At 40.7% G+C, this 26,516-nt stretch overlaps 1 protein-coding gene across 1 annotated transcript in view; it reads right to left on the bottom strand.

Moving 5' to 3' along the window:
- LOC126076912 (3-hydroxybutyrate dehydrogenase type 2-like) overlaps positions 1-26,516 on the bottom strand; it is a 155,284-nt gene that overhangs the window by 11,283 nt on the left and 117,485 nt on the right. The window contains exons 4-5 of the mRNA XM_049885617.1: positions 11,777-11,866; positions 6,878-6,989 (exon numbers count right to left, since the gene is read on the bottom strand). Coding sequence (XP_049741574.1) covers positions 6,878-6,989; positions 11,777-11,866 — 202 coding nt within the window. The remainder of the gene's footprint in view (positions 1-6,877; positions 6,990-11,776; positions 11,867-26,516) is intronic.

The raw sequence follows: 26,516 nt of genomic DNA, 5'->3' as shown, positions 1-26,516 counted from the left end.
GGGTTAGACCAGTGGAGTGTCCCAGATGGCCACTCACAGGCTTTGCCCACTTTTTAATTAGCCTATTTTTCTTTTTGTTGTTGAGGTGTTGCAGTATCCCGTAAATTTTAGAAATTAGACCCTGATCGGTTATGTTGTAGCCAAAAATTTTTTCCCAGTCTGTAGGTTGTCTTTTTACTCTTTTGGTGAAGTCTTTTGATGAGCATAAGTATTTGATTTTTAGGAGCTCCTAGTTATCTAGTTTCTCTTCTAGTGTTTGTACATTGTTATGTTTTGTATTCTGTTTATGCCATGTATTAGGGCTCCTAGCATTGTCCCTATTTTTTCTTCCATGATCTTTATCATTTTAGACTTTATATTTAGGTCCTTGATCCATTTTGAGTTAGTTTTTGTACATGGTGAGAGACATGGGTGTTTTTTCATTTTTTGCAGATGGATATCCAGTTATACCAGCACCATTTGTTAAAGAGACTGTCTTTTCCCCATTTAATGGACTTTGGGCCTTTGTCAAACATCGGCTGCTCATAGGTGGATGAATTTATGTCTGGATTCTCAATTCTGTTGCATTGGTCTATGTATCTGTTGTAGTACCAGTACCAGGCTGTTTTGGCTACCATGGTGGTATCATAGGTTCTAAAATCAGGTAGTCTGAGGCCTCCCGCTTTGTTTTTCTTCTTCAGTAATGCTTTACTCATCTGGGGCCTCCACCTCGATAAAAAATGTCATTGGTATTCAGATCAGGATTAGACTACTTTGGGTAGAATTGACATTTTTACAGCATTGAGTCTTCCTATCCATGAGTATGGTATGTTTTGCTGCTATGTAGTTCTCTTTTGGTTTCTTGCAGTAGTGTCTTATAGTTTTCGTTGTATAGGTCTTTCATATCTCTGGTAAGGTTTATTCCTAAGTATTTTGTCTTCTTGGGGGCTATCGTAAATGGTATTGATTTAGTGATTTCCTTTTCAAAGTTTTCTTTGTTGGTGTAGAGAAATCCAACTGATTTTTGTATGTTTATCTTCTATCTTGACTCTTTGCTGAAATCCTCTATTAGTTCCAGTAGTTTTCTTGTGGAGTCTTTGGGATTTTTTTCTCTGTATAAGATCATATGATCTTTAAATGGGGATACTTTTACTTCTTCTCTTCCAGTCTGAATGCCCGTTATTTCTTTTTCTTGCCTTATTGCTCTGGCTAGGATGTCAGCACAATGTTGAATAGGAGTGGTGATAAAGATCATCCTTGCCTGGTTTCCCTTCTCAAGGGGAATGCTTTCAGACTCTCTCCATTTAGGATGATGTTGGTTGATGGCTTTGTATAAATGCCCGTTATTATGTTGAGGAATTTCCTTTCTATTCCTATCTTGCTGAGAGTTTTTTTCATGAATGGGTGTTGGACTTCGTCAAACACCTTTTCTGCATCAATTGATAAGATCATGTAGTTCTTGTCTTTTGTTTCATGTATGTGATGGATTACATTGATTGTTATTCTAATGTTGAATCATCCATGCATACCTTGTATGAATCCCACTAGGTCATGGTGAATTATTTTTTTGATATGTTGTTAAATTCTATTGGCTAGAATTTTGTTGAGGATTTTTGCGTCTAAGTTCATGAGGGATATTGGTCTGTAATTTTCTTTTTTGTGCGTGTGCTGTCTTTACCTGCTTTTGGTTTCAGGGTTATGCTGGCTTCATAGGAAGAGTTTGGAAGTATTCCATCCTTTTCTGTGCTCTGAAACACCTTTAGTAGTACCAGTGTTAACTCTTCTCTTAAAGTTTGGTAGAATTCTCCACAGAAGCTGTCTGACCCAGGGCTTTTTATTGTCAGGAGTTTTTTTTAATTACCTCTTCAATCTCTTCTTTTGTTACAGGTTTATTTATTTTTTCTACCTTGGTTTGTGTTAGTTTAGGTAGATAGTGTTTCCAGAAATTTGACCATTTTCTAGGTTTCCAAATTTGTGGGAGTATAATTTTTCATAGTATCTGTTATGATTCTTTTAATTTCAGTTGGGTCTGCTGTGATATTGCCCATCTCATTTCTTAAGCAGGTTATTTGCTTCCTCTCGAGTTTTTCTTTCATCAGTTTGGCCAGTGGTTTATCAATTTTGTTGATCTTTTCAAAGAACCAGCTTTTGGTCTTGTTAACTCTTTCAGTTGTTTTTCTATTCTCTATTTCAACTAATTCTGATCTAATTTTTATTACTTCCTTTCTTCTGGTGCCCAAGAGTTTTTTTTTTTTTTGCTGCTCTCTTTCTATTTGTTCGAGTTGTGGGGTTAATGTTTTGATTTTGGCCCTTTCTTTTTTTTTGGATGTGTGCCTTTACTGCCATAAGTTGACCTCTAAGTACTGCTTTTGCTGTGTCCCAAAGGTTCTGGTAGGATGTGTTTTCATTCTCATTTGATTCTATGAATTACTTTATTCCGTCCTTAATTTCTTCTATAACCCAGTAGTTTTTGAGCAAGCTGTTGTTCAGTTTCCATGTATTTGAATTTTTCTCCTTGCTTTTTCAGTTATTGATTTTATGGCTTTATGGTCAGAAAAGATGCTTTGTAATATTTTGATGTTTTGAATTCTGTTAAAGCTTGCTTTGTGGCCTAATATATGGTCTATTCTGGAGAATGTTCCGTGTGTTGGAAAAGAAGTATACTTGGCTGCTGTTGGGTGAAGTGTTTTGTATATGTCTATGAGATCAAGTAGGTTGATTGTGGCATTTAGATCTTCCATGTCTTTGTTGAACTTCATTCTGGATGTTCTGTCCTTCACGGAGAAGTGTCCTATTATTGTAGCTGTCTATTTCTCTTTTCAATGCCATTAGAGTTTGTTTTGTGTATTTTGGAGCCCTGTCATTGGGTGTGTAAATATTTATTATGATTATATTGTACTGACCCTTTAATCATTATATAGTGTCCTTCCTTATCCTTTGTGGTGGATTTTGCTTTAAAGTCTATTTTGTCAGAGATTAATATTGCCACTCCTGCCCTTTTGTGATTGTTATTTGCTTGATATATTTTTTTCCATCCTTTGAGTTTTAGTTTGTTTGTTTCTTTGAGCCTAAGGTGTATCTCTTGTAGGCAGCATGTAGATGGATTGTGTTTTTTTATTCCAGTCTGCCTGCCACTGTCTGTGTCTTTATTGGTGCATTTAGTCTATTTAGATTCAGCATAATTATTGATAGGTATGAGTTTAGTGCTGTTATTTTGATTTTTTTGTGTGTGTTGTTGACAGTTTCTTTGTTCCACTTAATTTTCTGTGCTGAGTTGTTTTTCTTTATTTTCTTTTCATTGTTATTGATTTTATTTGCTGAGTCTTTGTCTTCTTTTTTATTTTGATGTGTAGGATTGTTTGTTTCCTTTGTGGTTACCTTAATATTTACCCCTATTTTTTAAGTTTAAAACAATCTTTTATTTCTTTATATTGCCTTGACTTCCTCTCCATATGAAAGATAACTACATTTTTTAGTCTCTCTTTTTTGTTTTAGTGTTGTCATTTTTTATATATTGACATCTCTGTTTCCCTATTTTCAGTGTTTTAGCTTTGATTTATTTTTGTGACTTCCCTATCTGGTTGCTCTGCCCTGTGTTCAAGTCTTTGGTTGTTATCTGATGTTATTGATTTTCTAACCAGAGGACTCCCTTTAGCATTTCTTGTAATTTTGGTTTGGTTTTTATAAATTCCCTAAACTTCTGTTTATCTGGAAATGCCCTAGTTTCACCATCATATTTGAGAGACAGTTTTGCTGGATATATTTTCTTGGCTGGTAATTTTTTTCCTTCAAGGCTTTATATATGTCATCCCATTGCCTTCTTGCCTGCATGGTTTCTGCTGAGTAGTCAGAGCTTAGTCTTATTGACTCTTCTTTGTAGGTGACTTTTTGTTTTTCTCTAGCTGCTCTTAAAATTCTGTTCTTATCTTTGGTTTTGGCAAGTTTGATTATAATATGTCTTGGTGAATTTCTTTGTAGGATTTGATGAGCTTCTCGGGTAGATATCTTTGCATCTTTCACAATATCAGAGAAGTTTCCTGCCAACAAATCTTCAGCCATACTCTCCGTATTCTCTGTTATCCTCCCCCCGCCCTGTTCTGGTACTCCAGTCACTTCAGGGTTGTTCCTCTTGATAGAGTCCCACATAATTCTTGGGGTTTCTTTCTTTTTTAAAATTCTTTTATCTGATTTTTTCCTCAAAAAAATTGGTGTCAAGTGCTTTATCTTCAATCTCACTAATTCTGACTTCCATTGCCTCAATTCTTCTCCTATTACTTTCTATTAAGTTGTCTAATTCTCATATTTTACTGTTAATCTTTTAGATTTCTGTTTTCTGTCTCTCTATGGATTCTTGTAGCCTGCTAAATTTGTCATTATGCTCTTGTATAACCTTCTTAAGTCCCTCTATTGCTTTGTCTGTGTGTTCTTGGCTTGTTCTTCATTTTGCTTGATCCCCTTCCAGATCTCTTGAATAGCTCTATATATTGTTTTGAATTCTACCTCCATTAATTCCAATACCTTCTCTTCTTCTGGGAGGTTTCTTAGTTCTTTGTTTTGGTCGCTTGCTGAAGCCATCATGGTCTGCCTCTTTATGTGTATAGTCTCTAAGCCACCAATAAGTTATACTTATTTTATGTTTACTTACTGTGTCCTAGCTTCTTGTTTTGATATGTCCAAATAGGCTGGTCATGTGAGCTACTTTGATTACTGCTGTCTTTGGAGCTCTCACATCCCGTCACCAGGTAGTTTGAGCTGGTACTCGGTATGTGAGCCCAGGAGTCTGTTTACTTTTCTTATGTGGATTCAACTCATGTGTTTTTGGTCACCAAGTGTGTGGTGCAGGCTCTCACCTACAGTCCTAGGTGGGCAGGGCTACATAGGGGTGATTGGAACAGGCACAGGTATTTGGCTGCAAGAGGCGCTTATGTGTTTAGCAAGGTATGGGGCTGACGGCTGCCTGAGTGCCTGGGTGGAAGGTGTGTCCCTGTACCCTGGAGCATGTAAGTGGGTGAGTTTTGTAGCCAGACTTTGGGCACCCAATGCTGTTGGCTGTAAGGTCTGGCAGGCACCACTTATTCTAGGACCTCTGTCTTGGGTGGTTAGGTGGAGTGGGTGGAGCCACCAGTCCTCAGACCCCTGATATGGGTAGGTGAGGACCCTGCTTAATGGGTAGGGCAGTGTCAAATATCGTGAATCTGCCACTCTCCCTTAGCTGTTGCAGTTGAAAGTAGGCTTCAGGTATGTACCCTGTTGTACTATGCCAAACCCACAGCTGTTGAGTGAATTCCAACTCATAGCCACCCTGTAGGACAGAGAAACTGTCCCATAGGGTTTCTGAGGCTGTAAATCTTTACAGAAGCAGACTGCCACATCTTTCCCCCACAAAGTGGCTAGTGGGTTTGAACTGCTGACCTTATGGTTAGTAATTGAGTGCTTTAACCTCTGCACCAACAGGACTCCTTTTCCCTGAGCACCTAGTATAGTGATTTATACCAAAAGGTGTGTTATGTTTGTCTGTAAAATAAAATCAAAAGCATTGATGAGTTGTTGAGTGAAGACTGGAAAATTCAAAGGGTACAGTGGTAGAATCCTCACCTTCCATGGGGGAAACCCAGTTCAATTCCTGGCCAGTGCACCTCATACATACCCACCACCTGTCTCTGTCAGTGGAGATTTGTGTGTTGCTATGATGCTGAAAAGATTTCAGCGGAGCTTCTTTTTTTTCTTTTTTTTTCCAGAGTAAGACCAAGTAGGAAGAAAGGCCTGGCCATCTACTTATGAAAATCAGCCAATGTTATTTGGATCCCCTGGACTAACCCACTACCAATCATGGAGATGGCACAGGAATGGGCAGCATTTCACTCTGTTGTTCATCGCATTGCCATGAGTTGAGATCCAACTTGGAGGCAGCTAACACAACAACAACAAAATCAACAGGCTCAGGCGTAATGCCCTTCTAGCATACACTGCCCTTCACCTTTCCAGTACCTCTGTGTCTCAGCTAAACACAGGAGCAAGAGGAGAATATTCAGGATAGACTGCAGCAATGGAGTACACTCATCTTGGTGTGTGCCTAGACACAGACATTCAAGAAAATGCTGAACTTCCAGGGTTCAAATCTTGGCTCTAACCACCAGCTAGTTATGTCACCTTGGAAGATACCAAACCTTACAGTTTCATCCTCTGTAAAGTGAAGGGGATAAAACAGCATCAATCTTATAGAATTGCACCAGTCCATATGCCTGGAAGTATCCCTCCAGATACCTGAATGGTTAGTTCCCTTACTTCATTCAGATCTCTGTGAAAATCTCATGTTACCAGCAAGGCTCTCCTGAACCTCCCTGATATCCTAGCTTATTTTCCTTCATAGTACTCATAAGTACCCCACATATCATGTATTTGATTATTTATTATGCTGTCTTACCCCTCAATAACGTAATCTCTGTTATAGAAGGGACTGCGTTTACTTCACTGATGTCTTCTGTACCTAGAACAGACCCTGGCACGTAGAAAGCATTCCATAAATATTCTTCAAATGGATGAATGTTGTTGTTGTTGTATGTCATCAGTCGATTCTGACTCATAGCGAACCCAGAGGACAGGGTAGAGCTGCCTCATAGGGTTTTCTATGCTGTAATCTTTATGGGAGCAGGTTACCAGGTCTTTTCCTCCGTGGAGCAGCTACATGGATTCGAACTGCCAACCCTTCAGTTAGCAGGTGAGCAGTTAACTATAAATGAGTTAGTTTATGTAAAATGCCATGACATAAATGTTCAATCCATGTGAGTCAACATGTCAGCTATTACCTCTCTACAGCACATGTGGGGACCCTTTCTGGGTGCTCAGTATGGAGACCTAAGGGGGTGCTTCTCCTAGGGGTGAAGGTCGTCTTACTTGAGGAAGGAATGCCTTGATCATTAGGTGCATGCTGTGGACATTAAGATTCATCGTGAAGTCCCAGTCTTTCTCCTCACAGTCCAGGATGGTTCCATGATGGACAAAACCGGACGGGATTCAACAGTGAGAAAAAAAATGATCACTTAACAAATCTCTTTTACGCCTCCTTATCATTTTTATTGTCATTTAGTGACTTAGACAGGTGTTCCTTTCTCTTACCATGACTTAACAATTCAAGCATAGTACTACTTAGAATATTAGTTTGTATGTATCCCAACAACTTAAGCTTGAAAAATGTTATTTGGAAACAACATCTTTCTTTTAAAAGAGCGAGGCAAGAAATTTGGGGCAACCAAATTCTATACCAAGGGCAGTAGAAACATCAATGCCACTGATAACAAATAACAAATCAATGAGAACGGTGCACCTGCACCGTGTGACTCCCATTTCAAAAGCAGCAGTGCCCCCTGGTGGAACAGATTTGACATTCTCGGGGGAACTCAAAATAGTGAGGAAAACAAGTATCTCAACATCTCAGCGTAGCACAGTAATGCTGCTACTGTGTATATATATTCATAGTTCTAACAGCTTGAGTGAACAAATCAGAACTGAACGAGACCCTTAAAATAAACTTCGCTGTTTTTCAGGTCACATTTCCTCAAGAAAGGTTTCTAAAGAGTTGAATCTTTATTGATGTACTGTAGACCAAAGTTGTATAATTAATGAAACACTATTTCCAGCAGGATTTTACAAAAAGCAAAGTACTCAGTTTAATGAAGTGCAGCTGTCCCAATTTTTGGCACAGCAATGCTAGCAGGTTCCTTACCCCTCTCAAGTTCAGAGTTTTTTATTAGGGCAATAAATCCCAGCAAAAAAATTTCCGTATTGCACCTTTATATACAGAACAAACGGAATGACTGAATCGTACATGAAAGATTTGAGATGGAACCGGAGCAATTACAGGCAGACACAGGTCGAGGTCGACTGCTAGCGTTTACTGTTGCTGTCAGGTGTGACAGTAGTGACTAGCAGAATTGAGGCTTACAAATAACTAATTATATACATTCTCATGTGCTACTTTGCTTAAATAGTGTTACATCTCTACTGCTCCTCTGACAAAAATATCTAGAGCCTTCTGACACATTTTTGTGCTTCTTCCTAACCATGTTAAAGAAAGAAAAAAAAATCTCAGTCTATCCATATTTTATCATGTGTTACAATGTATGGAAATTAAAGCAATAATTTGTGATGATCTATTTTATAATCTTTTCATCCCTCATATGCAGAGTCCCTGGCTGGTGCAAACGGTTAACCCACTTGACTGCTAGCTAAAAGGTTGGTGGCTTGAGTCCACTCAAAGCCTAGGAAACCACATTGGGCGGTTCCACTCTGTCCTACAGGGTTTCTGTGAGTTGGAATTGGCTAGACAGCACACAACAACAATGGTCCGACAGCAAAAAGTCTGTTTGCAGTGACCACGTTACCTGCATTAAGAAGATCAAAAGCTTTGTATTACTACTAGCTGTGTTGAGTAGATATCTAAACCTGTGCCAATTTCTATGGCCATCTTATATGCTGAATCTTATGTGTAATGAAGCTCTTCCCCAGTCATCTTTTGAGTGCCTTCCAACCTGGGGGGCTCATCTTCCAGCACTATGTCAGACAATGTTCCACTGCTATTCATAAGGTTTTCACTGGCTAATGCTTTTCAGAAGTAGACTGCCGGGTCCTTCTTCCTAGTCTGTCTTATTCTGGAAGCTCAGCTGAAACCTGTCCTCCATGGGTGACCCTGCTGGTATCTGAATACCAGTGGCATAGCTTCCAGCATCACAGCAACATGCAAGCCCCCACAGTACGACAAACTGACAGACACGTGGGGGCACGACTCAAAATGAGAAGAAAAAGCTGCAAACATCCATTAATAATCGGAACCTGGAATGTACGAAGTATGAATCTAGGAAAATTGGAAATCGCCAAAAATGAAATGGAATGCATAAACATCGATATTCTAGGCATAAGTGAACTGAAATGGACTGGTATTGGCCATTTTGAATTAGACAATCATATAGTCTACTATGCTGGGAATGACAACTTGAAGAGGAATCGTGTTGCATTCATCATCAAAAGGAACGTTTCAAGATCTATCCTGAAGTACAATGCTGTCAGTGATAGGATAATATCCATATGGCTACAAGGAAGACCAGTTAAGATAACTATTATTCAAATTTACGCACCAACCACTAGGGCCAAAGATGAAGAAATAGAAGATTTTTATCAGCTGCTGCAGTCTGAGATGGATCAAACATGCAATCAAGATGCATTGGTAATTACTGGTGATTGGAACGCGAAAGTTGGAAACAGAGGGGTCAGTAGTTGGAAAATATGGCCTTGGTGATAGAAACAATGCCAGAGATTGAATGATAGAATTTTGCAAGACCAACGACTTCTTCATTGCAAATACCTTCTTTCACCAACATAAACGGCGACTATATACATGGACCTCGCCAGATGGAACACACAGAAATCAAATTGACTACATTTGTGGAAAGAGACTACAGAAAAGCTCAGTATCATCAGTCAGAACGAGGCCAGGGACCAACTGTGGAACAGACCATCAATTGCTCATATGCAAGTTCAAGCTGAAACTGAAGAAAATCAGAGCAAGTCCACGGGAGCCAAAATATGACCTTGAGTATATCCCACCTGAATTTAGAGACCATCTGAAGAATAGATTTGATGCACTGAACACTAGTGACCGAAGACCAGACGAGTTGTGGAATGTCACCAAGGACATGATACATGAAGAAAGCAAGAGGTCATTGAAAAAGACAGGAAAGAAAGAAAAGACCAAGATGGATGTCAGAGGAGACTCTGAAACTTGCTCTTGAGCATCGAGCAGCTAAAGCAAAAGGAAGAATTGATGAAGTAAAAGAACTGAACAGAAGATTTCAAAGGGCCTCTGGAGAAGACAAAGTATTATAATGACATGTGCAAAGAGCTGGAGATGGAAAACCAAAAGGGAAGAACACACTCAGCCTTTCTCAAGCTGAAAGAACTGAAAAAAAATCAAGCCTCGAGCTGCAATAGTGAAGGATTCCATGGGGAAAATATTAAACAACGCAGGAAGCATCAAAAGAAGATGGAACAAATACACAGAGTCATTATACCAAAAAGAATTAGTTGATGTCCAGCCATTTCAAGAAGTGGCATATGATCAGGAACCGATGGTACTGAAGGAAGAAGTCCAAGCTGCTCTGAAGGCATTGGCAAAAAATAAGGCTCCAGGAATTGATGGAATATCAATTGAGATGTTTAAACAAACAGATGCAGTGCTGGAGGTGCTCACTCATCTATGCCAAGAAATATGAAAGACAGCTTCCTGGCCAACTGACTGGAAGAGATCCATATTTATGCCTATTCTCAAGAAAGGTGATTCAACTGAATGCGGAAATTATAGAACAATATCATTAATATCACACGCAAGCAAAACTTTGCTGAAGATCATTCAAAAATGGCTGTAGCAGTATATTGACAGGGAACTGCCAGAAATTCAGGCTGGTTTCAGAAGAGGACGTGGAACCACAGGTATCATTGCTGATGTCAGATGGATACTGGCTGAAAGCAGAGAATACCAGGATGTTTATCTATGTTTTATTGACAATGCAAACGCATTTGACTATGTGGATCATAACAAATTATGGATAACATTGCGAAGTATAGGAATTCCAGAACACTTAATTGTGCTCATGATGAACCTTTACGTAGATTAAGAGGCAGTTGTTTGGACAGAACAAGGGGATACTGATTGGTTTAAAGTCAGGAAAGGTGTGCGTCAGGGTTGTATTCTTTTACTATACCTATCTAATCTATCTGTATGCTGAGCAAAAAATCCGAGAAGCTGGACTATATGAAGAAGAACAGGGCATCTGGATTGGAGGAAAGTCTATTAACAACCTGCGTTACACAGATGACACAATCTTGCTTCCTGAAAGTGAATAGCACTTGAAGCGCTTACTAATGAAGATCAAAGACCACAGCCTTCCGTAATGGATTGCACCTCAACATAAAGAAAACAAAACCTCACAACTGGACCAATGAGCAACATCATGATAAATGGAGAAAAGATTGAAGTTGTCAAGGATTTCATTTTACTTGGATCCACAATCAACAGCCATGGAAGCAGCAGTCAAGAAATCAAAAGATGCATTGCATTGGATAAATCTGCTGCAAAGGACCTCTTCAAAGTGTTGAAGAGCAAAGATGTCACCTTGAAGACTAAGGTGTGCCTGACCCAAGCCATGGTATTTTCAATTGCATCATACGCATGTGAAAGCTGGACAATGAATAAGGAAGACCGAAGAAGAGTTGACGCCTTTGAATTGTGGTGTTGGCGAAGAATATTGACTATATACCATGGGCTGCGAAAAGGACGAACAAATCTGTCTTAGAAGAAGTACGGCCAGAATGCTCCTTAGACGCAAGGATGGCGAGACTGCGTCTTACATACTTTGGACATGTTGTCAGGAGGGATCAGTCCCTGGAGAAGGACATCATGCTTGGCAGAGTACAGGGTCAGCGGAAAAGAGGAAGACCCTCAACGAGGTGGATTGACACAGTGGCTGCAACAATGAGCTCAAGCATAACAACGATTGTAAGGATGGCTCAGGACTGGGCAGTGTTTCGTTCTGCTGTGCATAGGGTCGCTATGATTTGGATCCAACTTGATGGTACCTAACAAAAACATGTGTAATGAAAATGCTATCAGGAATCTAGTCATATTTCTAAGCAATTTATTATGGTTCACAATGAATAACTTTCTCACAATCTCAAAATGCTTTTAATAAAAGTCATAAAAACTTTTTATACAAAAGTGCAATTAAAACTTTATGAAGTACCCAGCCACATAAGAGAACATCAAGTCTTTCAACTTCATTTGCAAACTCATCAATTTGTTTTTCCTTTGTGACATCAAGAACATGAGTTTGAATACCTGAAAAATAGAACAAAAGACATGATTTACCCAGACTCAGAATGTTCAGCGCTGAAGATTGTAGCTATTTTGAAGTGTGAAGATTGTAATATCTGTCTAGTTCATCTTCATAGGATCATTGACCACTACTAGGGTAGTGCATCCATCTCAGAGTCTCTGGGTGGTGCAAAAGTTTAAGTGCTCAGCTACTAAAAAGGCTGGAGCTTAGAGTCTACCCAGAGGCACCTAGAAGAAAGACCTGGGGATCTACTTCCTGTTGAAAACCCTATGGAGTGCAGTGCTACTCTGAAACACATGGGGTCACCACGAGTTGGAATTGGCTTGATGGTAACACTTTTTTTGTATTTTTGTTTTTTTAATGCTGCCATCTTAAGAATGGAAGTGAAAAGAACAAATATTTTAAAGGCTCCCCAACTTTACCTTCAGTACCTCTCTCTCTCCTTTTTCTTCTCTCTCTCTCCCCCTTGCTTCTGAAGAGAATAATCAGGGTCTTTTTGAGTAATGACTTTACAGCGAAGAAGGGATGATCAATATTATGTGTTTCTCCATAACCCAGCAGTAATAACTGAAAGTGGACCCCCTTTTAGCCCGTTTTTCCTCCCAAGGTTGAGGCACAGGTACAGACATGCTGAATTATGTCTGCTTGAGGAGTGGCAGAGAGGTAAGGGCGTGAAAGGGTTGGGGGTGGGACAGGACAAGAGATTTTTTCTATCCGTGAGCTTTACCTTTATGCCATTTTCATTACTAGAAATTATTAGAAATGACTGTTGGCCAGGAGTATCTTCACTTATTTGTGGACTAAATTGCAAAGAGAAGAAATGAGGGGACCAGAAGAAGAGATGAAACACTTAAGGTGGACATGAGGGATCTGGCATATGGTCTGAGAGATACACCCTGTATGAGTTACTAAAGAAAATCCAACATTCTGTAATGAAAGCAGCAATTGTTATTTTTATATTAAGAAATATATGGTTTATTTTATTTCCTCTTTGGATGTCAGAAAAAAGATTAATAAACAATGAAAGGGAAACAGCTTTACTTTAACTTGTTGGAATTGTAATTCAACAAGTCTAATTCAATGAATGAATTCAATGAACTGCTTTGCGTTTGATCACATAACCTATTTTGCTGGGCCAGCTCACTTTCACATGAATTCTCTGTTCTGATTTCTTTCCAGGAACTCTCATTGAAGCCCTTAGATGTTGGCATGTGCAGGGCTGAGTTGTAAGGGTGATGCGCGAGGGTTCTGTGAACAAGCAACTAAGGGTTGTTGCTTGAAGGGTTACTTAGGGTTTCATCCTTCTCCATTGTCAGTTTAAGACTTTCTACTATTTTCCTAAGGACAAGTTCCAGGTTGTTCACAGCCACAGAAAATCCATCCATAAGCCTTTGAAAGCCCTTCTGGACACTGCGCATTCTCTCACCTGTCAGATCCCATCCACTCATTTTTTTTTCATAGAGATTTAAAATTTTTTTTCTCTTTATGTGTAAGGCAAGGGGACCTGGCGGTGCAGTGGTTAAGCGTTTGGCTGCTAATCAAAAGGTTGGCAGTTTGAATCCAGCAGCAACTCATTAGAAACCATATGGGGCAGTTCTACTCTGTCCTATAGGGTCACTGTGAGTCAGAATCAACTCAATGGCAACGGCTTTGGGTTTTTTGGACATGTAAGGCAAGGACCCCTGGTGGTGCAGTGGTTAAGTCCTTGGCTTCTAACCAAAAGGTCAGCAGTTCAAACGCGCCAGCCACTCCTTGGGAGACAGATGTGGCAGTCTGCTTCCATAAAGATTACAGCCTTGGAAACCCTATGGGGCATTTTTCCTCTGTCCTATGTGGTAACTATGAGTCTGAATTGAGTTTGATTTTGGTTTATGTGCAAGCCATCACTCTTTCAGGGCTGACATTCTCATGGGTGGAATCCTTTATTAAGTCCTGTCGATTTATGTGACTGTCTTCTTGAATCCACCCCTTTTCTTTCATGTCTACTATCTTATTTCAAAAGTAGTCGCAGCAGTATCTTGACAGGGAACTGCCAGAAATTCAAGCAGAATTCAGCAGAGGATGTGGAACCAGAGATATCATTGCTGATATCAGATGGATCCTGGCTGAAAGCAGAGAATATCAGAAAGATGTTTACCTGTGTTTTATTGACTATGCAAAGGCATTCGGCTGTGTGGATCATTACAAATTACAGATAATGTTGTTAAGAATGGGAGTCCTGGAACACTTAACTGTGCTCATGAGGAACCTGTGCATAGATCAAGAGGCAGTTATTTGAACAGAACAAAGGGATTGTCACAGTCATCTAGTGCTGTTATAACAGAAATACCACAAGTGGATGGCTTTAACAAAGAGAAGTTTATTTTCTCACAGTAAAGTTGGCTAAAAGTTCAAATTCAGGGGACCAGCTCCAGGGCAAGGCTTTCTCTCCCTGTTGGCCTTATCATCAATGTTCCCCCAGACTAGGAGCTTCTTTGTACAGGAACCGTGGGTCCAAAGGATGTGCTCTGCTCCTGGCACTGCTTTCTTGGTGGTATGAGGCCCTGTCTCTCTGCTTGCCTCTTTCTTTTATATTTCAAGTGATTGCCTCAAGACACAGTCCAATCTTTTTAGTTGAGTCCTGCCTCACTATCATAACTGCTGCCCATCCTCCCTCATTAACATCACAGAGGCAGGACTTACAACATATAGGAAAATCACACAATACCTAGAATCATGGCGCAGCCCAACTGATACACACATATTTTGGAGGACATAATTCAATCCATGACAGGGATACTGTGTGGTTTAAAGTCAGGTAAGGTGTGCATCAGGGTTGCATCCTTTCACCATACCTGTTCAATCTGTATGCTGGGCAAATAATCCAAGAAGCATCAGGTTTGGAGGAAGACTCAGTAACAACTTGCAATGTGCAGATGATACAACATTTGTTTCTGAAAGTGAAGAGGACTTGAAGCACTTGCTGATGAAAACCAAACACCACAGCCTCCAGTATGGATTACACCTCAGTGTAAAGAAAACAAAACTCCTTAAACTGGACAAATAAGCAACATCATGATGAACAGAGAAAAGACTGAAGTTGTCAAGGATTTCATTTTACTTGAATCCACAATCAACACCCATGGAAGCAGCAGTCGAGAAATCAAAAGACCCATTGCACTGGGCAAATCTGCTGCAAGATACCTCACTAAAGTGTTAAAAAGCAAAGATGACACATTGAAGAATAAGGTGCGCCTGACCCAAGCCATGGTGTTTTCAATTGCCTCAGGTGCATGTGAAAGCTGGATGATGAATAAGGAAGACCAAAGAATTGATACCTTTGATTTGTGGTGCTGGCGAAGAATAGTGAATATAGCATGGACTGCCAAAAGAACGAACAAACCTGTCTTGGAAGAAGTACAACCAGAATGCTCCTTAAAAGCAATGATGGAGAGACTATGTCTCACATACTTTGGACATGTTGTCAGGAGGGATCAGTCCCTGGAGAAGAACATCATGCTTGGTAAAGTAGAGGGCCAGTGAAAAAGAGGATCTTCAATGAGATGGGTTGACAGCAGCTGCAGCAATGGGCTCAAGCATAACAACGATTTTGAGTTTTGTTCTGTTGTATCAAAAGCATCCAGTGGCTATGAGGGAGAAAAGACTTGGAAATCTGCTTCCACAAAGATTACAGCCAAGAAAAACCCTATGAGACAGTTCTACTCTGTCACATGGGGTGGCTGTAAGTCGGAATTGATTCAATGACACACAACAACAATATCTCCTTGTAGGTGCCTTGCAGTTTATTTATTATGGTGCAGAGAAATCAAGGCAGAGAAATCAGTTTCTCAGGATCAAAGGTCATCAGTGATGTCACATACGAAACATGTGAGGCATTCATCCCTTCATCAGCCTGGGCTCAGAGGTAGTGACTTTTTTTGATAACTTGAAACAACAGCAGCACAAAGTCAACAGAAAAGTAGAGGGGGATTAAATAACAGTGGAATCATTCCACATTATTCAATACCTCAAAAGGTAGTAAGCAAACAACAAAAGATACTGACCTACCAAGGTGGCCGCCCAGCTGATGCCCTGAGCCCTGAGCAACAGCTGTCAGGATGGCAAGTCAACTCATAATGCAGTGTGCTTTAATACAAAGGCACAACCATTTTTTTTTTAATTGTGGCAAAAATATATGCAACAAAACATATGCCAACTCAACAGTTTCTTCATGTACAATTCAGTGATATTGATTGTGTTCTTCAAGTTGTGCAACTATTCTTTGTTTCTTTTCCAAATCATTCCACCTAAAGGCATGTGCATTTAATGGCTGACACTAGTGCATTTTCCTGCATCGGCGTTAACATCTAGAAAGAACGGGTCAAGGTACTTCTTCTTTTTTTTTTTTTTTTATTGTACTTTAGATGAAGGTTTACAGAACAAACTAGGTTCTCATTAAACAGTTCACATATTGTTTTTTGACATTGGTTGTCAACCCCATGACATATCAACACTCTCCCATTCTCGACCTTGGATACCCTGTTACCAGTTTTCCTGTCCCCTCCTGCCTTCTAGTCCTTGCCACTGGGCTGGTGTGCCCCCTTGGTCTTGTTTTATGGGCCTAATACGTGGCTGAAGTGTGAACCTCAGGAGTGACTTCATCACTGAGCTAAAAGGCTGTCTAGGGGCCACACTCTCAGGGTTTCTCCAATTTCTGTCAGACCAGTAAGTCTGGTCTTTTTAAAATTCTCTGTGTGACTTAGAATTTTGTTTTACATTTTTCTCCAGCTCTGTCTGGGACCCTCTATAGTGATCTGTGTCAGAGCAGTTGGTCGTGATAGCCAGGCACCACCTAGCTGTGCTAGACTCAGTCTATGGAGGCTGTAGTACTTGTGATCCTTTAGTCATTTGGACTAATATTTCTCAAGCTGTTTCTTGATAAACTTCATGGCACCTTTATAAACAGTCCCACCATTTGAACTCTCCAAGAATGCTTCTTCTACATACCTATCTTTATATTTCAAAAACATTTAGCACAGTCTGCTGAGATGATAACTGGTGACATGCAGACATTAGACTTTAACCCACCTTTCAGTCCCTTCAGTACCTAGTGACCACAGCCTCTGATGCTGAGGCTGCACGGGTGAAATCCTTTCCCTCTCTGCCACCACCACCCTCCTCCCTGCTGCCCCTGCACACATTGTTATTGTGTTTTTTGTGTCCTTAAAACTTGGGGCTGCTTCTCTCTGTCTCTCCTGGAAGCTGTTGGTGAGGTTTGCACTATCAATATTGTGTGGTTGCCCTGTGCTTTTGAAAGATTTCAGGGCTGGCCTCAGAGAGGCATTGAACAAAATCGAATTATGCTTAGTGCCCCCATTTTATAGATGAGGAAACTGATCCTATATGTCAAAACTCATAGAATCAGTTAAGGACAGAGCTAGAAGGAAACAGCCCTCCTGACTCTTTTGTTATATGAACACTCCACCCCGTGATGCTGCTGACCCACTTTTAAAGTTAGGGCATGTAGTAATAACATTTCAATAGGTACAATCAGTAATGTTTAAAGGGAGTATTGAGAACTGTGACATGGGAAATTTAGTTATTTGGCTAATGCCTGCTTGGATTATAGATTGCAGGTAAGAGGAATGACTGGGTATTGAGTGAGCCCACTTAGAGTATGTGCACAAATAACCTATACAACCACTCCGCTCAGCCACCTGCCTGATGAAGGACAGGATGCTAGCCTAGCCCAGAGGGCTCATATAACCTAGTTCTTTCTTTTTGATCTTATCTTCAGCAAAAGTTTTTTTGCTGTTACTTAACATACTCTTTCCTAACAAGCCTTCACACTTTGTTAAAGCTTTACATGCTTTATATGTTACTCCTATAAGCAATGAGCATTGAAGGGTTTATGGAGAGTGGCATGAACAGATTTGGGTTTTGGAAAGATCACTCTGGAGAAGAGCCCTGGAGAGGGAGGGACCAGTCAGGAGTAGCGAGCTCAGTAAGGAGTTTGTCGCAGGCGCTGGTGAGGGTTTACAGTGAAATAGTGGGATAGAGAGAAGGGGTGGATGAGAGGTTGTTAAAGAAATGAGAGACAGGGCGTGGACACCAGTGGGGCTAAGATCAGAGATTATATGGTTTGCCTAGTGTTTCACGCTATGAGATAGTAGATCTGAATTCAAACGTAGGCCTCCTGATTACAAGCCCAAGAGAAGACCATGTGCCCCCTGGCTTCTTCTCCTGGTGCTGGCATTCCCAGCAGGCCTCTCTAAATCACCACTGTGGCAGCCATGAGCCCTCGCCTCACAGACCTCCAACTACAGGAGGCCTAAGTGGCCAATGAGCTCAAACATAGCATTGACTCTGAGGATGGCACAGGACCGGGTAGTGTTTCGTTCTGTTATACACAGTGTCGCTGTGAATTGGAACCTAACAACGACAATTGGCCAAGGGCTTAGCTTCCCGTGGGCTGTTACAGCCAGTGCCTGAGTGCTGCACGGATACTAAGGAGCCCCATTCCGGGGAGACAGGGCTCCTTTCTGGTGGCTGACCTCCTCTTGCTGAACCTTCCTTAGACTGCACAGCGCCCTAGGACGCTTCCACCCAACCTGGCTTCCCTGTCTCCCTCCCTAGGGGTCAGACTTGCACCTTGACTTGTCAGCTCACCCAGCCTTCCCAGTTCCCTCCTTTTCTCTCACAGACATTTCCCTTAACAAAACTATGCATATTTAATTCTGCCTTGGAGGACCAGGCTTAAACACCTACCTTATAAAAACTGGTTCCAAAGATCAGTTTACAACTCACTGATGGTCTAAGATTTTGTCTGCGTTTGTTACGCAATGGAGAAGCCAGGCTTTTACAGTGCTGGCCTACTCTGATTTAATTAACTTTCATTGTCTTTTTATTACATGAATGATAAATTTTCACTCTAAACATGGAAAGGGCTAAGAGATATACACAATATACACTTTAGATAGTAAACCCCACTGCTGTGGAGTTGGTTCTGACTCATAGTGCCCCTATAGGACAAAGCAGAACTAGCCCCATAGGGTTTCCAAGGCTGTAATCTTTATGGGAGCAGACTGCTGCATCTTTCTCCCCAGAGCAGCTGATGGGCTGGAACTACCGACCTTTCCGTTAGCCCCGGAGCACGTTAACCACTGCACCATCAGGGCTCTGTCAGATAGTAAAACACTCTCAGAATCTTTACCCTTCACAGATCCTGGGCATGGTGTAATTTAAAAAGCTGTTCTTTAAAACACCATGCCCTTAGTGTCTTTTGGAGCAATGGCAGTGTGAAGACACATGGCCAAGCGATTTCCTAGGAAACCTCTGACATCCTGAGCAGCACTTACTGAACAGCTGCTGAAGCACAGAGCAGACAGCCTCTTAGCTCACTCTGAAAACCTCTCCCTGGCCGGCTGCCTTGTCTTTCTGTGATCAGAGTTTGGGGCCAAAGCCCTCATGTTACATAAAATGCCCTCTGAAACTTTTAGTTTCTTTAGGAAAATGAGTGCAAAATCCAATGTGAAAACTGCACATTTTGGCTTTCTTACTCTAAGTATTGTAATCAAAATGTTAACTTTTGATAAGCAGAGAGGCACAATCTGAGCACTATCAGGAAATCTAAATGTTTTCACCAGCCAAGAAGAACAATGTCCACTTAAAACACTAAAATCCTCTTTTCTTTGGCTACTGTGGAAAACTTTCAGACCAGCTTCAAACCAGGACTTCTAACTGGTTCATGAAGAGACACAGGAAGGGACTCGAAATTTTAAAATGTGGGTGAACCGGAATGCTAACCAGAACAGGGAAAATTACAGGTTGAAGCCCTGCTTCAAACTTGTTAAAAATCCACTTTTGTCCTAATCTAACTGCTCAGATCAATTCTGAAATAGGCAACGCGAAGAACAAAACAAAAAATCCCCAACCAATTCCATTGCCTTGATTCCAACTCACAGCAGAACTGCCCCATAGGGTTTCCAACCAGCAGCTGGTAGATTTGACCTGTCAACCTTTAGGTTAGCTCTCAACCACTGCGCAGGGCTCCTGAAGAACAAAGCCACATCTAAAAATTAAACCTTCTCTCTCCCCAGCTAAAAGTTTCATTTAAAAAGTATCAGACAATCTTACTTTAGAGCAGTGACTAGATGAAGTCCTGCAGGTTCCTGCAGGAGCAACAAACTTGAGACCTTTGTGCAGAAGGAAGTCAGGTGCTTAATAATGCATGCTGGGATTTGTAGTGCAAGTTCCTTCATACTTGCTAGTTCCCTTTCCTTCAGTTTTTTAAAAGGAGCCACATGACTCCTGTACTTTATGTGTGTGCGTGCTGCCATCCAGTGTAGTTCAGGTTGAACTACTAACTCTATAAGTGGAAGGTAAGATGTGGAACCAAACCAAGCCAGTTGTGGTGGAGTTGATTCCTACTCATGGCGACTCTATCTGTGTCAGCGGAGAAATGTGCTCCATAGGGTTTTCAGTGGCTGATTTTTCAGAAGTAGATCACCATGCCTTTTTTCTGAGGTGCCTCTGGGTGGACTCAAACCTCTGCTGAGCACATTAACTGTTTGCACCACCAAAACCAAAGCTTGATGTGCTCAAGTTGATTCTGACTTATGCGACCCTATAGAACAGAGTAGAACTGCCCCACAGGGTTTCCAAGGAGTAGCTGGTGGATTTGAACTGCCAAAGTTTTGGTTAGCAGCTGAACTCTTAACCACCAGGCTCCATAACTTGTGCTTAGGCCCCAGGCCATATGCTGTTCTGGGGTTGCTGTTGTTGTGTGCCTTGGCTTCTGGCTCATAGCTACCCCATGTGACAGAGTAGAACTGCCCCACAGAGCCGTTTGAACCCACTAGCAGCTCTGAAAGATAAAGATGTGGCAGTCTGTTTCTGTGACGATTACAGCCTCAGAAACCCTACGGGACAGTTCTACCCTGTCCTATAGGGTCGCTAGGAGTCGATATCCACTGGGTGGCAGTGGGTTTGGTTTTCGGAATCTTTATGGAAGCAAATTACCAGGTCTTTCTCCTGTGGAGCCACTGGGTAGGTTCCAACCACCAACCTCAATGGCACTTAGCCATTGAGTCAGCAGGGCTCCGAGGTTAGTCAACTTTAAATGAGCCAGAAACTGCATGTGAAAGATAGGGCAACAAAATAGAAGGAACCCAAGACACTGAAGATTCTGAGTCTTCCTGGCCCTGGACATAGATTTTTTCTTTCTTTTTTCTGATGGGGTCACAATAGTTAGTCCTGGACAGAATGGGAGAAAAATACGGACAGATGTCAAATCCTTTTTATAATAATGGTCTCATACAGAATTTGCCCTTTCATGATTGACTTATTTCACTCAGCATAATGCCTTCCAGATTTATTCATGTTGTGAGATGTTTCGAAGATTCATTATTGTTCTTTATTGTTGCGTAGTATTCTTTTGTGTGCATACACCATAGTTTGTTTATCCATTCGTCTGTTGTTTCCATCTTTTTGCGATTATGAATAATGCCGCAATGAACATGGGTGTGCATATGTCTATCCCTGTGATGGCTCTTATTTCTCTAGGGTATATTCCTAGGACTGGGGTTGCTGGATCATATGATGTTTCTATTTCTAGCTTTCTAAGGAGGCACCATATTGTTTTCCAAAATGGTTGTATCATCTTGCATTCCTACCAGCAGCGCATAAGAGTTCCAATCTCTCCACAGCCTCTCCAATATTTGTTTTCTTTTTTTTGTGACAGTAATGTCGGGGTGAGATGGTATCTCATTGTAGTTTTGATTCGCATTTTTGTAATGGCTAGTGATTGTGAGTATACTCTCATGTGTCTGTTAGCCGCCTGAAAGTCTTCTTTGGTCAAGTGTCTGTTCATATCCTTTTCTCATTTTTTAAAGGAATTCTTTGTCAAAAAGACAAAAAAAAAAAAAAAAAAAGTAGAGGTGTTGGATTTTCCTGTAGATTATAGAGATTAGAACTTTGTCAGATCTGTTGTAGCCCAATTTTTTTTTCCTAGTTTGTAGGTTCTCTTTTTTCTTTTTTGGTGAAGACTTTTGATGAGTATATGTGTTTAATTTTTAGAAGATCCCAGATATTTAGCTTACATTCTGGTATTTGTGTATTCTTAGTTACGGTTTGTAACCTGTTTATGCCATAAATTAGGGCCCCTAATGTTGACCCTGGTTTTTCTTCCATAACCTTTATAGTATTCGGTATTATACTTAGGCCATTGATTCATTTTGGATTAATTTGTATGGTGTGGCATATGGGCCCTGTTTCATATTTTTACAGATGGACATCCAGTTTTGCCAGCACAATTTGTTAAAAAGACTGTCTTTTCCCCCATTCAATGGACTTTGGGCCTTTGTTGAAGATCAGGTGACTGTAGGTGGATGGATTTACATCTGAGTTCTTGATTCTGTTCCATTGGTCAATGTGTCTGTCCTTGTACTAGTACCAAGCTGTTTTGACAAACTTAGCTGTATAGTAGTTTCTGAGGTCAGGTCATCAGTCTTCCTTCTTTATTCTTTTTCTTCAATAGTGTTTTCCTTATCTGGAGCCTCTTTCCTCCACATATAAAGTTAATGATTAGTTTTTCCATCGTTTTAAAGAATGCTGTTGGTATTTGGATTGGGACTGCATTGTATTTGTAGATTGCTTTTTGAGAATTGACATTTTCACAATGTTGAGTCTACCTATCTGTGAGCATGATATGTAGGTCTCCTTTGGTTTTTTGCAGTAGTGTTTTGTAGTTTTCCTTGTATAGGTCTTTTACATCCCTGGTCAGATTTATTCCTAAATATTGCATTTTTTTAGGGGCTATTATAAATGATATTGTTTTCCTGATTTCCTTTTTGTCATTCTCTTTATTGGTATATAGGAATCCAACTGATTTTTGTATGTTTATCTTGTATCCTGTTACTCTGCTGAATCTATTATTTCCAGTAGTTTTCTTATGGAGTCTTTTGGGTTCTCTATGTACAGTATCATATTGCCCACAAATAGAGATAATTTTACTTCTTCCTTACCAACTTGGATGCCCTTTATTTCCTTTTCTTGCCTCATTGCTCTAGCTAGGACTTCCAGCACAAAGTTAAATAGGAGTGTTAGATTTTTTTGAGTGAAGACAATTTGATTGTGTTTAAGGTACAAGTATTGTTGTTTCTTTGTCACACTCAGCCTTATCAAACCATAATACACATTTAGTGGCAGAATGTACATTCCTGACTGCATTTAGGAGAGGGGTGGGGATGGGGGGATGTGGGGCTTGAACCAAAAGTGTGGAGGCTTGAAAGGGAAGAGTACCTTAGGTAACAGGTCAAGTCTGGCTGAAGAGAATGGAGATAAGATAAAAAAAAAAAAAAAAGAAGAAAAGAACTAGAGTATATGAGCCCTTTAAGCTAGTTTAGCAACCTGTAGGCCATTAGATCAGTAATTGAGCAGAGTGATTGTGTAGGTTTTTTGTGCACATACTCTAAGTGGGTTCACTCAACACCCGTTCAACTCTTCCCACCTGCCTTTCACTTCATAAAGTTTGGAAAGCAAAAACTCCCAAATTCCTAGCTTCCTTGGCTGCAAGGGGTGGCTGAGTAACACAGATCGGGGTGATGGAATGAATGTAGGTTGAAATTCTTGAGGAAGGCGTTCTTCTTGAGTAGAAAAACAAGGCTTCTCTAGAAGTCTTATGGCTTTTGCTCCTCCTCTTCTTTTTGCCTGGAATGCAGATTTGATGCTTGGTGACACAGCCACTTCGTAGCTTGATATGAGGCCAGAAAGCACACAGTATAGACAGAGCAGGGCAATATAAAGAACCTGGTTCCTTGCAGACAGTCTTGAGGTACCAGCCCTGGACTAACTTCCCTGGAGTTATGTAAGAAAAAAATAAAGTCTTTTTTAAGACCACCATTTTTCAAGTTTTCTGTTACTTGAAGCTAAGCCAATTCCTAATAGTCACAGTGAACACAGTCAGAAAGACTCGGATGAATTCCAAATCTTTCTCTCAATAGCTAAGTGAATAAGTCATTTAACTCCTCAAACCTGGCTTTCGCATCTGTAAAATGAAGGTAACCTCGGCACCTACCTCAGGGGTGTTGTGAGGAGGAAAGATTCGACATGTGAAACCATCATATAATGTTTGACATGTATGCACTCAGTAAATGTTAGTGTTTATTATGGAAGTTGTCAGAGGAATGTACTAATACAGGATTAAAAACTTTTTTTTTTTTAACCTTGATCTTAGTTTCTGCACAAGTCCAAGTGAGGTTTTTGGTAAAATTGTGCCTTGTTGTCCCCTGCAGTTTAATGCTGGGTTTAATGATCTGTAAGGAGCCGTGGTGGCACAATGGTTAAAGCACTCAGCTGCTAACTGAAAGGTCGGCAGTTCGAACCCCCCAGCTGCCCTGCAGCAGAAAGATGTGGCAGTCTGCTTCCATGAAGATTTATAGCCTTGGAAACTCTACGGGGGCAGTTCTGCTACAGGATGGCTATGAGTCAGAATCAGCTCAATGGCAGTCAGCGTTTGGTAATGATCTGTAATCTCATCCTTGCTTTAATAATAATGCCCTTCCTTTGAATTTTGAGGATTTCAGAATAGACTTTTTATGAATATAAGTATTCTCTAATCCTTTCTTCCTTAATGCAGCTTTCTTCAGCCTCCCATGCTGACTTCAACAATAATGCTCACTGGAAAACCGCCCAAGTCACGTGGTATTGCAGATATTTGCTTGCCCATCTATAGAGGCACCAAATTAAATTCCTTTTTTTTACCCTAGGCATTTGTCGTCCTTCCCTCTACAAGTTCCAAGAAGGCAGTGCCTTGTAGCATCTAGACCAGTGACCAGCATGCAGTAGACGAATATTAAGTATTTGCTGAGTAGCAGGCTCGCAATAACATGTTTCCTGTGAGCTCATATCACATTTTGTCCTCTCTAGTTGGAGCCCCTGGTGGCGCAGTGGCTAAAAGCTTGACTGCTAACCAAAAGGTGGGGAGCTCTAATCCACCAGCCACTCCTTGAAAGCCCTATGGGGCAGTTCCACTCTGTCCTATAGGGTCGCTGTGAGCCAGAATTGACTAGATGGCAATGGGTTTGGTTTAGCCCTGAATTTACTTTTTAAAAAATTTTATCTTCTTGTGTTTTAGGTGAAAGTTTACAGAGAAAATTAGTTTCTCATTCCTAATTGTATGCACAAATTGTTTTTTTACATTGGTTGCAATTTGCACAATGTGTCAGCAGTCTCCTCCTCTGAATTTACTTTTCAGGTCTTTTAAGCATCAGCTGCCCACACTATTGCTTTTTAAAAACATGCTTGGTTTCCATTACTGGCTTTATCATTGTTCCTTCACAATCATTCATGATACTGAGGCTCAGTTCATGAGTTAAGCAACTTCTACTAGACTGGATACATAACAGCCAGTTACATTTTTAATAGCCTTAAAATAATTTTATCATTGAGGCGAATTTATCCAGTAACTTTGGGTTACTGTTTAATTCAGAAGAGGAGCAGATATTGTATCAGACCTGCAGCTGTAATAGTGTGATGCTTGGGCAAGGTTGGAAAGGAGAATCAAAACCAAGGGACAGGCCTCAGCCCTAGTGAATTCCTGTGCTAGCATGTTAAAAAAAGCATGTTAGGCTAAGGGAAAACATCCAGTCCAGAGATTTGGAATGATGGGTACTATGCAACCCATAATCTCCTTCTTTGAATGACCCTTCTTACCAAAGAGCCAAGGATGCCTTGAAGTCACTTTAACTCTGTTCTATAACCTTATCCAACTTTCTGTTTTTTGTGGTGTTTCAGTTATATGATGCAAAAGTAAATAGGGATACTCTCACAAACCATACTTCTGAGTCATTTATGAGGTGACAAGAAAGTTTCTCTCAGTCATAGATGTATTCAGTCTTAGAAGGCATTTGAAAAATGATTTTGGGATTCCATAAATCCCCACCTGCTAATGTTAAATTGGAAAACCTGGTGGCGTAGTGGTTAAGAGTTCAGCTGCTAACCAAAATGTTGACAGTTCGAATCCACCAGATGCTCCTTAGAAACTCTATGGAGCAATTCTACTCTGTCCTGTAGGATTGCTATGAGTAGAAATTGACTCCACAACAATACGTTTGGTTTTGGTCTTAATGTTAAATCACTTTCTGTGTGTGATGGTTAACATTGTGTGTCAACTTGGTTAGACCATGATTCTCAGTGTTTTGGCAGTTGTATAATGTTGTGATCACTTCCCTGTTGAAATTTGATATGTGATCACCCCCATGATGGAATCTGCTGAGTGGTACTGGTGGTGGAACGTGTGGTGGCTCACCACCCCCTCAGCCTTCATCTCTCTGCCTTATGCCGCCCACTTCTTTCCTGCTTTCCTAGCAAAAGTTCTTGGCTTGTTCTGGATCCAGCAGCTGTCTCTTGTCTGACCTCTTGTTTTTGGGACTTGAGCTAACAACTTACCTGTCCATCTTGGGATTCGTCGATCTTCATGGCCTGCAAACAAGAATCCTGCTCCCTGACCTGCCTATCTTCGGTTCACCAGCCCTTGCAGCTACGTGACTCAGAAGAAACCTTGAGATCTTGCCTGCTGACCTTGGGAATTCCTCGACTGTCACAGCCTGTGAGTGGATGTCCTGCTTTCCAACTTGCTCATCTTGGGTTCACCAGCTTCTGTGGCTTCATGAA

The sequence above is a fragment of the Elephas maximus genome, chromosome 5, assembly GCF_024166365.1.
Source record: "Elephas maximus indicus isolate mEleMax1 chromosome 5, mEleMax1 primary haplotype, whole genome shotgun sequence".
Classification (NCBI taxonomy): Eukaryota; Metazoa; Chordata; class Mammalia; order Proboscidea; family Elephantidae; genus Elephas; species Elephas maximus.
The sequence above is the reverse complement of the archived record's forward strand: the minus strand, read 5'-3'. Positions and strand labels throughout refer to the sequence as shown.